Genomic DNA, 12,098 nt, shown 5'->3' with positions numbered 1-12,098 from the left:
CTGGAATGTAAAAACATTTGTTATCCTCATTGTGGGCAATAATTCTGTGGTTATATTTTATTGCCCCTTTTCTGAAAACACATTACCTTTGGGTTACTGCATGTAAGCATAGAATAAAAATGATATATGCTGTTTGTAGTTTGATGACTTGCACATCTCTGCATTAGCCCGATAAATTAGGTTGAGTGTTTTCAGTTACTGTAAAGATGAATAGCATATTCTGGTAAAAAGTTGTCAGTTTTTGTTAGCTAATAGCCAATACATTAATTGTTGACAAAAAGAAAAAACTAAAACCAAAAATGTGTGGTCTGATGACAACAACAATCTCTTCATAGTGTTGGTTGGTATTTAAAAGTGTAGCCTGTCCAGCTTAAGTCACTTCAATATGTGCAAAAAGAGATACACTGTGGAAAATAATGTAAATAATTGATATTGTAGGTAGGACTTTATCAACAGGACAAAGATACACTTGCCTATTTAAGAGGAAAGGCAATGACAGTAACAGATTAGTCAACAATCATCACACATCAAAACTAATTTAACAAGAGAGGTTTGGTTTGATTCTCAATGACCAATAACTAGTGCAAATACAAGCCTTTGCTCAAGAGAGCTGATATTTTTGTACATATAGAGGAAAATCTAAAATAAGTCAACATGTAATTCAAATCAAATAAAGGCAGCACAAACCTGATCACTGTACACTAACATTAAATAAAAAGATAAACTCAGTTTCACATCACCCAATCCAGAAAGTTGACATCGGTAAGTGTCTTCAGTGCTTAAGTGAAGTGTTTCCCAACACTGTTCCTCAGGGACCCTCAACCGTACGCATTTTGGATGTCTTCCTTAAAGAGCTGAGGACTTGATTCAAGACATTCAAAATGTGTACCGCAGGGCTCCTCCAGGAACAGGGTTAGGTGCCATTGATCTTTATTAGAGATTATCTCTCACTCGTGCGTGTACACACACCCACTTCATCTTCCAGAGGGACAAGAGCAGCAGTAGTAACAGCAAAGGCAGAAGCAACATTGAAAGAGGACACAACGATGTGCTGCCAGGCACACAGATCCACTTCACACTGTGTATGCACACACAGCTTCAGATTCAAAAGATCTGCTGTTCGAACAGAATCTTTTCAAAGCCTTCAGGTGGAGTATGGTAAAAATCACTGAACTGGCAGTCTATGATGGCACTGTCATCCACTGAGAGAGAGCGAGAGAGAGAGAGAAGAAGAAGATGGTTCCTCGTATAACATCTTTGTTTATTTATATTACATGAATGGCAACATGACTCTATTTTTTACAAGTGTCATGTTGATTATTGACTCAGAAATGTGCTTCCGGTTTAAATTAATAACTAAAGTTATATTATGAGCATTTATAAGTATTGGTGTTGAATTGATATTACTGGCCGTGGGGTAATATGCAAGGGTGAATCATTGTGCCAATATTGTGATACATAAACCACACTCACCATAAGCTACAGGGAATACTGTCCCTCGAATTCCTGAGGCTGGACAATGCATGTTTTTTCCATTCAAAAACAAGTTCAGTTCCACATGGTCATAGGTCAGTCCCTGAAAACAGACACACAAACGATACAGTATATATAGTACCTATATTACACAATGAAGCTATTGGTAGCTCATGTAAGTAAGCAAACAAACAGAGGAAGAAACGCACCACTACATCTCCCTCCTGTGGCAGACTGTTGGCAGGCAGTCGGTTTTTCTCCTCATTGTTGTGGTATATGGAGCCATCATGTCTTAGCACCAAACTATGACTGTCTCGACCCAGCGGCACCTGGTTCAAATTTACTTTCTGTGTTGCAACACCGATCCCCCATACACCTGCATTTCAAACATCCATACACTGAGACAGATACACAGACCTGACCAAAAGTGATGTCCGTCTTTAGAAAATTGTCACTTTTTATTTAAATATAGCATGTATGATGCGCTACAAACATTTTATGTATGTAGTGTAGTTGTTTTTGGAATGTAAACAGAAGCTCAGCATTGAGAAGAATTAGCCCAATATATAGAAGTAAACACAACAGAAAGTAAAACTTATCAAGTGGCTACAAAGTATTATCACAAGAGAGGATCAACAAATATTAATAAAATATAAGATACAATTTGATCATATTCCGTTTAAGTCAATTGTAAATCATTGATAGGTACAGAAAACATGTAATCTTCTGAAAAAATATGAATATTAAATAACACCGGAGACAGTGTTCCACGTCAAAGTATTTTTATATTTTATCCATGCAATGGCCTCCAAATGCTATGCACACATTATACATAAATAACGTGGCATTTTCTGCTTCTTTGGTTTAAATATACAAAATATGTCCCAAACTAGAGTCCCCCCAGTAGATCTTGGCCACTTCAACCTGTTATCAATACACCATCATATTGTGATACTGAGGTCACTAAAAAAAGCCGTAGCATACCCATACAGACATTAATGTACAAGATCTTCAAAGGTTCTCACCCGTGGACTGGATCTTGAACTCAAAATAGCTCTTGTTCTGGTGTAAAGGGGCGTTGGCGAGGCAGGCTCCAGTTCCACAGATCCGCCTCCCGCTTTTCACTATGACCACATCCGTCCCTGGGAAACAAGGCCAAGCAAACTCTGTATGACCACACTGACACAGCAGTCACAAGGTATGTATTTATACAGGCTACTAGACGTATATGCAGCTTCTTAAAGAATCATTCCTGGAATCCATTGAAATGTGAATGATACGTCATATCGGATCTGGCAGGTCTAACGTTATATAACAGCGATAAACAACTGATGGATTGTCGAAATTATTCGAACTACTTGATTTATAGATTCTACAACGAGCGCATGCGTCTTTATTTACCGAAGTATTGAACTGCTAGTCGTTGTTTTGGGATATGCCGTCATTGGCTAATTCGACACGCATCAAATCTGTCTCTTTTTTCGGACCCGCGGTTCTGATGTTCTCCGAGCAGTGTAGATAACGCTTACCCATATGATGCGTGTCTAAATGCACGGTTGGCATTTCTTTGAGGGGAGCGTGACCCGGTCCGCCATCCCCGCAGCAGCCCAAACAACACGTAAAAACCGCAGCCATTCTAGCGCTGAGATCCCCGGAAGTGCAGTTACACACGTCATACTGAAGAGCTCACAACTTTCCATCCCAAATGAAAATCGTAAATATTCAAGTTGAGTGCTGGAAGCGGCTTCGTATGGTCTCGCCTCAAGGAGGCGCCAACGGGCTTTGATCTAAGATTGGGCTGCATTCAAAATTCAGTACGGTTGCTGTCTTATAAACACCCTTGGTAACAACATTTTGTTTGAATATTTTGATTCCTGTTATTTTCCGAACTGAGAAATATTTACTTGGGATAATGTTCAGCTGTAAGTTTTAAATCCTTATGCAGCAATCTTGTACAACTATGGTTGGTCCATCTTTACGTGCGGTGAGAACAGTAACAGATACCACGTGACAAAATGCCGTTTTTATTGGACAATAAGTAAACGTATAAACACTGAATTCACAGTGTCAAAATATAAACTATATCATTTTAGACCCGTCGTTTATGACCACCCGTTTTCAGGTCTAAATAGCTAAACAACCGCTTTGATACTATTTATATGTTAATATTTTGGGTTTATCGGTTTTAATTTTAATTATTTATCACTGTAGTCACAATCTCCTACATAAAAGCTATAAGAGCATCCTAAAATATTACATTTATTTGGTATGAACCCTGTTTATTTCTAAATGACCTGTATTGTATTCGCTTATTTGTTTTTATTATATACAAATAAAATAAAACAATTTGATCTTATCGTACTTCTATGACAAACCTGCTGTTCGCCGAGGTTCTCGCCCTCTCGTGGCCAATTACGTCACTGCCTGAGCTTTCATCCCTGATTTGACCAATGAGCGCAGAGATGGGATGCGGTTCTCTTCCTGATGGCATGGAAACAGGGGAAGAAAAATCGAGGTCACAATATTTTGACACGTGACTCCGTAGCGATTGGTTATCGATGCGTCAAGACCCCGACACATGGCAGGAGCATATGCGGACAGACCACATTGGCGTGATGTAGCATATACTATAGGATTCACCAGTGTATATTTTGACATGTTTTAGGATGTTTGTCCAGTGGTCCACGACGAGTGATAAATGACAAATATGAATAAGTTATTTATGTAACAGATGAATTGCACGCTATATTGCAAATTATAGGTAACGCCAGTATTGACTTATATGTAGAGAAATGCTGATCTGAGAGAGAGAGAGAGAGACAGCGAGAGAGAGAGTATACTCCCCCTAGCAACCCCATCCACGAATGAAGGGACCCTCTGCATTTTCGTTGACACTGCACAAAACGTGTATCTAACTACCTGGGCTTGCAAATGCAACATGCCATCCGGACTTAATGCGGAATTCGCCATTGCAATGTATGGCTTTCGTTGCACTGTCGAATATCACGTTGAGCGAATTCATCTGAATTGTTTGAGCATACTCACGTGAGCTGGATTGGACACGGCGAAGTCTGCACAGCAACACGAGCCACGATTGCGTCGCACACTGCCTTAGCATCTAGTGCGTTTCTGGTCCAATTGCTGATGCTTTCTGCCTGCAAAATCTTCCACGAACGTAGCACCGGGCATAGGGCGAAACTCAAACATTTTGACAACTCGACGGTGGCGTTTCTTTTTTTCCCACCTCACATCAATACCTCGAAGTTGGAAAAGGTCTTCGGATATCAGTGCACGATAATTCCCACGTGGGCAATTAAAAATGAAATACTGGTGCACTCAGAAGTCTTCATCATCAGGCAATCTGAACTACTATATTTAGTTTCAGCAGCTTCTTCGTCGGGCACGCTCATTAAAAACAAAACTAGCACGGACACTCAAAATCGATCGATGCAGATTATATTCATTCTTAAATTATAGATTATGTGACATACGCCAAACTCTAATTTAAATAGCCCGTTCAAGGATGTTGTTTTTTTATTGTTTTTCTTACGAGGGAAATTGTCTTTTGATCTTATGGCGTTAAGATATATAATAAAGAAATCTTCACTATTGGCTCGTAGGACAATCTCGACCTCAAATGTGCCTTGTTTTTGATAAAACAACGGACGCTCTGATCCTGGACAGCAGTGCGCGCCCTAGATACAGAGATGCACTCGATAGAAGCTTGGCAAATTGATGGCAGTTCTATTGATGTGTCATATCGTCGACAAGCTCTCATTGTTTATTTATTTTTTCACATTAGGATACCATGGAGCTGTTGGAGGAGGACCTCACGTGCCCGATTTGTTGCTGTCTCTTTGAGGACCCGCGCGTTCTGCCTTGCTCCCACAGCTTTTGCAAGAAGTGTCTCGAGGGCATTCTGGACGGTAACCGAAGCCCCGCATGGAGACCTCCGTTCAAATGCCCGACCTGTCGAAAGGAGACCGTGCACAATGGCATCGCAAGCTTGCAAGTCAATTACTCCTTACGCGGCATCGTGGAGAAGTACAACAGAATTCGTGTGCTGCCAAAGATGTCTCTCTGTCGAGCTCACAGTGGGCAACCACTTAACATTTTCTGTGCTACGGATCTAAAACTTATTTGTGGTTTTTGCGCCACAACAGGGGATCATAAAGGACACAAGTTTTGCGCGCTAGAGGAGGCTTATGAAAGAGAGAAGGTCGCGTTTGAAGAGTTGTTTCGTGTCGTGGAGGGATGGAAAAGTGCGGAGGTGCATTCGTGCTTGGAATCGTTGGAGGGAGCGAAGAAAAAAGCGCTGGAGAGGGTCTCACGGGACGCAGATGGGGTCTCTCAATACTTTGACAAACTCTTGCGCACACTGGAGCACAAACGGAGCGAAATCCTCTCCGACTTCGAGACTCTGAAGCTCGCAGTCATGCAGACCTTTGATCCCGAGATCAACCGACTGCGCTCGGCGCTCGAGGAACAGCGGCGCGCTCTCGCCATCGCCGAATCCTTTCGGTCACTGTCTGATCCTCACACTTTTCTACAGCAGATGCAAGACTTCAGAGAAAAACTGCGCGTGATTCGAGCAACACCACTGCCGTCCCGAACTGACTTGGAAGTGGGTTTGCATAACCTGCAGAACTTCGATGTGAAGGAATGGGATCGAGTGCGATTTGGAGAGGTGGACAAGCTGTGCGCCCCCTACGAAAGCGGCCCATACCTAGCTTCGTTACCCCCGGCCCCCGTTCCTCGCTATTCCCGTGTACTGTGGAGAGTTGTTCTGGTTGTATGCGCGTGTCTGCCAGCGCTGAACTTTCTCCCTTCAGACTGTCTTGCTCTGAGCTTAAACGATAAGGTGGTCGCACTCTCTGGCTTTACTCTGCCAGGTCCAGGAGAGATTGTGCGCTGGTTCGGATTTTGTTGGAAAGAAGGAGCCGCAATCTGCACACTTCTCATTGAGCGGTGTCGGAACTGTATCATGGACCTGATAAACACGGCATCCGACTTCATCAGCTGATTTTATAACTTACTTCATTAGGTACAGTTTTTTTCAACCTAGACTATGCATCAGATTTGTGGCATTGGGGAAGTTAAGTTTGTGTTTTCATTTGTTGTTAAACTTGCAACAAGAATGGTCGTTTCATATATAGTCACCAATTTTGTGCTTTAAAAATAACACTGACTTTTTTTGCTCATTTCACGTAAAATGGAAAATCTGTTAATCATCGTTTACTTTTTGATTGACACTGCGGAGTAAATCATTTTTCACTTTCCACGTCAAGTGGCCAATCTCCTCTCGAAATAAAATGGACAATTCTCACATATTAAAAAATTGTCATCATTTTTAGGGTATCTGTGGAAGCAGTAGTGAAGTGAATTTAGACAAACACAACTTTGAGAGGATTAACACGATTATACGTTGAGGTTTTGCGTTAATGTCGGAAACATAACCACGACAACTCACTCAATGTAATTCATTCAGGAATATTGGGGTCCTTTTTAATTATTTTAATTAAACATCCTATTTATAACACAGTTATGTTTACATAAAAACGAATTTTACAGTAGTCTTCAACTCTATAAGCCCTAAAATCTTGATTTTAAGTTTAATTGAGCTGCGTTTGTTTATCGAATTCCTGTCTTTTGAGTTTTGTAGTTATGGAGCTATTTTAAACAATATTCTACATTTCTTTCAAATGATTAAAAACTCCACAGCCCCTTGGAAATGTTAGCCCTTCTGTGCATGAGAGACGAGATTTGCAGAAATAGCAGGAAGTTGAGACTGATTTAATAAACTTTTTCCCGTTTTCCTACCGTTTAAATATTGGAATCCTGAGAGATTCAGAGATGACTGTTCTTGTATGACGTCATCGCTGGAGCCCTGCGCACGTCACTGCACATATATTTAGCCGACTGTTGCCAGGCGAACTTGAGTTGATCAATTAAATTACATTTTTTATTTACTTTACAAAATAATGTTCTAAAATCGTTAGAATAACACGAATACCATATTTGTTGATGAATATGTTACATTCTATAATCCTGACGAATGTATTGCTAAGAAATTGTTAATTATGAAATGGCGTATGGTGTTATGTAATGCACATTCCTTGATGTTTTTCACATCTTTTTAAACAAATGCACCACTGTATAAAATTACGAGCTTTCATGTTTCCATTTCATTTTTATACTAAAATACAAAGATTTGTAGGGAAAAGGGTAGTCAGCTTGGGTGCCTTTTTTCACTGCCTTTCTGTATCTGACTCACGATTCAGTTGTCTTGGCTGTTTTTAAGTATTGTCAAGATTCGTTTCTGAAAGAACCGCATGTAGGCCATTTTAAAATGTGAAAAAAATAAAAAAATATTAAAAGCATTTTAGTTTTAGCATTATGCTGACTTCAAATTATTTAACTAGGTACATCATCACACAACGACTTGAAGCCGCATTAAAGGTCATTTTCACTGTGCCCTAAAATTTGTAAAAATGTAATATCATCGTTTTCTAGACTAAAACCAGATATTAAATTAGTCTCAAAATCACAGCTATCATATATAAGAATAATATCCTAATTCAAAATTACTTTATTTTACCATACGTTCGCAATCGCAAATCAACCTTGCATGGTGATAAATGGCGCATCAATACAGAGCTTAGCACTAAGAGTTAAACTCCAATTACAATTTTAATGGTGCAGAAAGAAAGAATGCTTTCCCATTAAAATTGTTTCAGTTTACTAAAGATACCATTTCCTAGCATTTAAGGAACAAGACAATATGCAAGCGCCGTCCGGATTGAAGACTTACAACATATTTTGTGTGTTTCTATAGAATAAGGAGCACCAGGGTCTCAGTCTGTGCACTGCGAATTTTGAGTGCTGGAAGATATGAAGGTAAAATTATTAAGCGACCTTTTTGTGTTTACAGAAACATTAAGATATAGACCGGCTTTTTTTCATTTTTATTCTAACACACATACGGAATAATACAAATTGCGCGAAAATCAAAGCACATTTTGTTTTGTTTGAGTAAACATTTTTGACTTAATTTAGTTTTTTCACCCGTGACCGTGGTGTGGTGAAAAGTTTTTTAATAAAGTACTTCTAAAGTAGGCCTACATGTTGCCACACAAAATAAAAGTCAAGTAAAGTGTACAAATAGGACATTCGATTCTGATTCAAAATAATACATTAAGAGATGTTTTAAAACACTGCAATATGCTGGTGTGCAGTCGTCCATTTGCCCGTAATTATTTTAAATAAACAGCTGTAATTATTAAGCATTCACGTATAAACTATAATCGTAACTCCAAATCTTAAATTACATCAATAGTTGTTTCACGTTATCCAAATAATACAGCTCAATGAAAGCATATTCATCTAGAGTATAATATCTGTGTCGACCTCCTTTAATTCATGTCTAAAAGCATCATAAGACTCAAATGAAGCATCAGATAATTAAATTAGTGTGTTTAAACGTGGTCATATTACAGGATGAGTGGTGGTCGGCCTAAACGCCGTTTCTTCATTGCTAAGGACACAAGATGTGATAAACGTGAGCCGTTCAGACAGAAAAAACATAGGATGTATTTCTGCTCTCAAACGGACATAAAATGCACAGTTTCAAAGTCTAATGAGACACAAAGTTAGACTAGAAACATGCGTTTACAGCATCGGTAATAAAATAATGAATCGAAAGCAAGCAGTTCATCCGAACATTGTGTAAAAAATGAGAACAAACTGTAGTTATAAATGGCGCTAATTTATCATTAAAAGGCGATTTAAGTGTTTGAGTCCTGCACATCATACTGTTCCTATTACTGTTCAAAGTAGTTCAAATCTTTTTTCATTCAGGATTTGTTTTGAACACTATTTTGAACAAATATTACATCTATAAATCAAAGCCTGAAAATCTTAATAACGGTACGGAATGCAATTAATTTGTCTTGTACAATTTCAGGAAAAACTGACAAAACGATCCTAACACAATTATTTTTGCGTTTTAATAAATGTAATAATATTAACATTTAAAAATCTTAAAATGCCGTTTAGATTGTAGAAATAGAATTGAGGACACTTGTCACAATATTATATGCACTATTTTAGAAAAAACCTAAAATAAGTTTGAATGCAGGTTTATTTAGTATTTTTTAGTAGTCTTATTTTACCCACCTCAAAATTTTAATGCGCATTTTGACTTTACGCTATTGACAATAAAATCTGGAGTAGTCAATTAAGAATAAAGCAGAAAAACACACGAAATACTAGCTTTCATATATTCAATGCAACATCTAAGCTAAACAAATAAATAAAGTGTGCCAAAGTCAAAAGTATAGGAGCGGTCACAAGTTTTTCCTTTTTTTTGGATTTATTTATCATTTGTATCGACACAAAATAAATAAAAATATCACGTCATAAAAAGAGATTTAAGCAGCTGGAATATGTAATGAAGGCGATTAAAACCAATTGGTAGAATTATACATTTACATATTCAGGAAAACATTTTGTACACAAAAAACACAAACTTGGTAAAGACATTAAAAACTTGACTGGTATACAAAATAAAACGGAGTGAAATTTCCTAGATTCACCAACACTGTGTCTGCCTTTACCTTTAACCCTTCAGTTTGCTCCAGTGAAGCTGAGCGCTGAGCTTACTTCTGTGATTCAGCCCATGGAGGTATTTTAGTACCAGTGAGTCAGCCATTACCAGCAAGGCCCTGGTAGCTGTGATAAAAAAATGTACACGTGCAGCTTGGTGACTTCTTGCTTCAGCAGCACGAGCAATATTGGAGGCATTGGACAAGGAGTAACTCCAATATTTGCATGCTGCTAAAGCAAGACAACACACAGATTTTCACAGACTCGAGCTCGATCTCTTTCCTGCTGCGTAGGTCCCAGGAATTGATGCTGCAGCACATCACGGCCTGCATCTCTGTATCACCACAAACCATTCTGTGCTGCTACACCATCACCTAGAGAGGGTCCCTTTTCTCTCTCTCTCTCTCTCTCTCTTTTCACACAAACACCACATGCGAGTGACTCCCCTTCCTTTCTCTCTCTCTCTCTCAACAGGACATGAGGTACTCCAGAACTCCATCTGAAACAGAGGAGACCAGGACGCTTGAACAAGAACATAGACCCTGCAACTGGATGTGATACTGTCAGATTGCAGTAAAATTCCATGTTCACTATGACATGTTTGTCTGCATGTCAGAGTTAAAAATGTGTTTAGATTCAATTCAGTAAATATTTATATTTTATGTTTATCAAAATATTTTTACAGACAAAAAGTTATGGCATGCAAAGTTAGCATGTTGCACCAGTTAAATAAAGCATGTATTTCTATAGATTAACACTATGGATCAATGAATAATAGCATTTTTAATGCCAAGCATTAAACAGAACCTAAAAATTAAAATAAACGTTATGGCACTAACTTGGATTTTTAAAAACTCCAAAGTTTTACTTTTTGGCATGTTTACATTTTAGGGACATTTAATAAGATAGCACCCAACACTAAGTAGAAGTTTTAAATAATCAGAATTTTATGTTTTTAAATGTCAATGGTATTAATGGTTATTTTCCCTCCAGATCCATCAGCACCATTTCTTCGCTATATGGAAACCTGGCCTCTAGTTGCTCATCTGAACAGTGATTTAAAAGGAAACAAGCAACTAACCATTCTAGAAAAACTGGCAACATCCAAATCAACTTCAACAGCAGGCACCTGCCAACAACTTTCCCTTTAACAGAGATTTCCCATGCTTACATTATGCTTAAAGATATATGGTATTCCATTTATTATATGCTTTATATTAATCAATTCTTTGCTGTTTAAAGTAAATAAAATTTCAATATGTAAAAGTTATTATACCTATGGGTTAAGTTAAGTATACATATGAGAGAACTATTTCACAAGAGGAACCTATGGCCTGCGTTTATTCTCATCAAGATCAAGCATCTGAGAATTTTTCCTCACTTCTACAGAATATACAAAACCTAATGTTATAACCTAGTTCTAACAATCTATTTACACTTTCACCTAAACTAATCTTTCAAAATCTGAAAATTAGAGTGATTCGCTGGTCTGGACATAAAAACTGAATTTATTACTTTTAAAAGACAAAAACAGGATTACAAATGTACCCAATAAATGATCCATGATCATTTTGTTCTTTTGAGGTCTCAATCTAAGACAAACAACCTAAAGCTTAAAGTTTTTTTATTTTTATTTTGTATACGTTTTAATATCACCACAACAGCTTGGTGTGAAACACTGCTTTCCTAAAAACAATCAAGTGAAAACATTTGAGTAAAATGCAGAGAGATGCTATTACCATTAATTGTCTTCAGCATTCTGACATCACCACCAGGCAAATTCTGAAAAAAATACATCAACAAGCAGGATTATCAACATTTATATGTATATAAATAACTGCACCATTGGTAAAAGACCAAAAACAACACAGTGAGTGTAATAGAGTGTGTGTGTACAAAAATTGAGAGGATATGTCTTTGTCTCTGCAGCTTCTCAGATAAACCTGAACTTAGCTTTATCTATTTCAACAAACACATTTATACACATACCCTTCAAAGAAATATCCAATTAAAATCATTAG

The 12,098-nt window shown here is 38.0% G+C and overlaps 2 protein-coding genes across 3 annotated transcripts; one reads left to right on the top strand and one right to left on the bottom strand.

Moving 5' to 3' along the window:
• Window positions 1-410: 410 nt before the first annotated feature.
• On the bottom strand, window positions 411-3,272 carry spryd7b (SPRY domain containing 7b). Its single transcript, XM_079464701.1, has 5 exons — window positions 3,003-3,272; window positions 2,499-2,615; window positions 1,683-1,849; window positions 1,474-1,576; window positions 411-1,202 (listed from the first exon to the last, which is right to left on the bottom strand). The coding sequence occupies exons 1-5, from the start codon at window positions 3,106-3,108 to the stop codon at window positions 1,105-1,107; spliced, it is 591 nt and encodes a 196-aa protein (XP_079320827.1). The 5' UTR covers window positions 3,109-3,272; the 3' UTR covers window positions 411-1,104.
• trim13 (tripartite motif containing 13) lies at window positions 2,606-11,346 on the top strand. 2 transcript variants are annotated; one of them, XR_013787148.1, is made up of 4 exons: window positions 2,617-2,671; window positions 5,276-6,517; window positions 8,309-8,370; window positions 10,552-11,346. XR_013787148.1 is itself a non-coding variant. In XM_079464700.1 (3 exons), exon 2 carries the CDS (start codon window positions 5,282-5,284, stop codon window positions 6,494-6,496), a length of 1,215 nt encoding a protein of 404 aa, XP_079320826.1. In that variant the 5' UTR covers window positions 2,606-2,671; window positions 5,276-5,281; the 3' UTR covers window positions 6,497-6,517; window positions 10,552-11,346. The 2 variants fall into 2 exon arrangements, 1 of the variants encoding a protein (XP_079320826.1); XM_079464700.1 differs by lacking the exon at window positions 8,309-8,370 and having other exon boundaries at window positions 2,606-2,671.
• The last annotated feature ends 752 nt before the right edge of the window (window positions 11,347-12,098 follow it).

Source organism: Barbatula barbatula (assembly GCF_947034865.1).
Source record: "Barbatula barbatula genome assembly, chromosome: 9".
Taxonomy (NCBI): domain Eukaryota; kingdom Metazoa; phylum Chordata; class Actinopteri; order Cypriniformes; family Nemacheilidae; genus Barbatula; species Barbatula barbatula.
The sequence above is the reverse complement of the archived record's forward strand: the minus strand, read 5'-3'. Positions and strand labels throughout refer to the sequence as shown.

Bases quoted from the DNA above. Each gene is read 5' to 3' on its own strand.
- spryd7b (XM_079464701.1), bottom strand. From the start codon at position 3,108: ATGGCTGCGGTTTTTACGTGTTGTTTGGGCTGCTGCGGGGATGGCGGA. The intron at 1,850-2,498 runs GTGAGAACCTTT...TTTGAAATGCAG, and splicing joins GTTCAAGATCCAGTCCACGG to GTGTATGGGGGATCGGTGTT. The intron at 1,577-1,682 runs GTGCGTTTCTTC...GTCTGTTTTCAG, and splicing joins CACAGGAGGGAGATGTAGTG to GGACTGACCTATGACCATGT.
- trim13 (XM_079464700.1), top strand. From the start codon at position 5,282: ATGGAGCTGTTGGAGGAGGACCTCACGTGCCCGATTTGTTGCTGTCTC.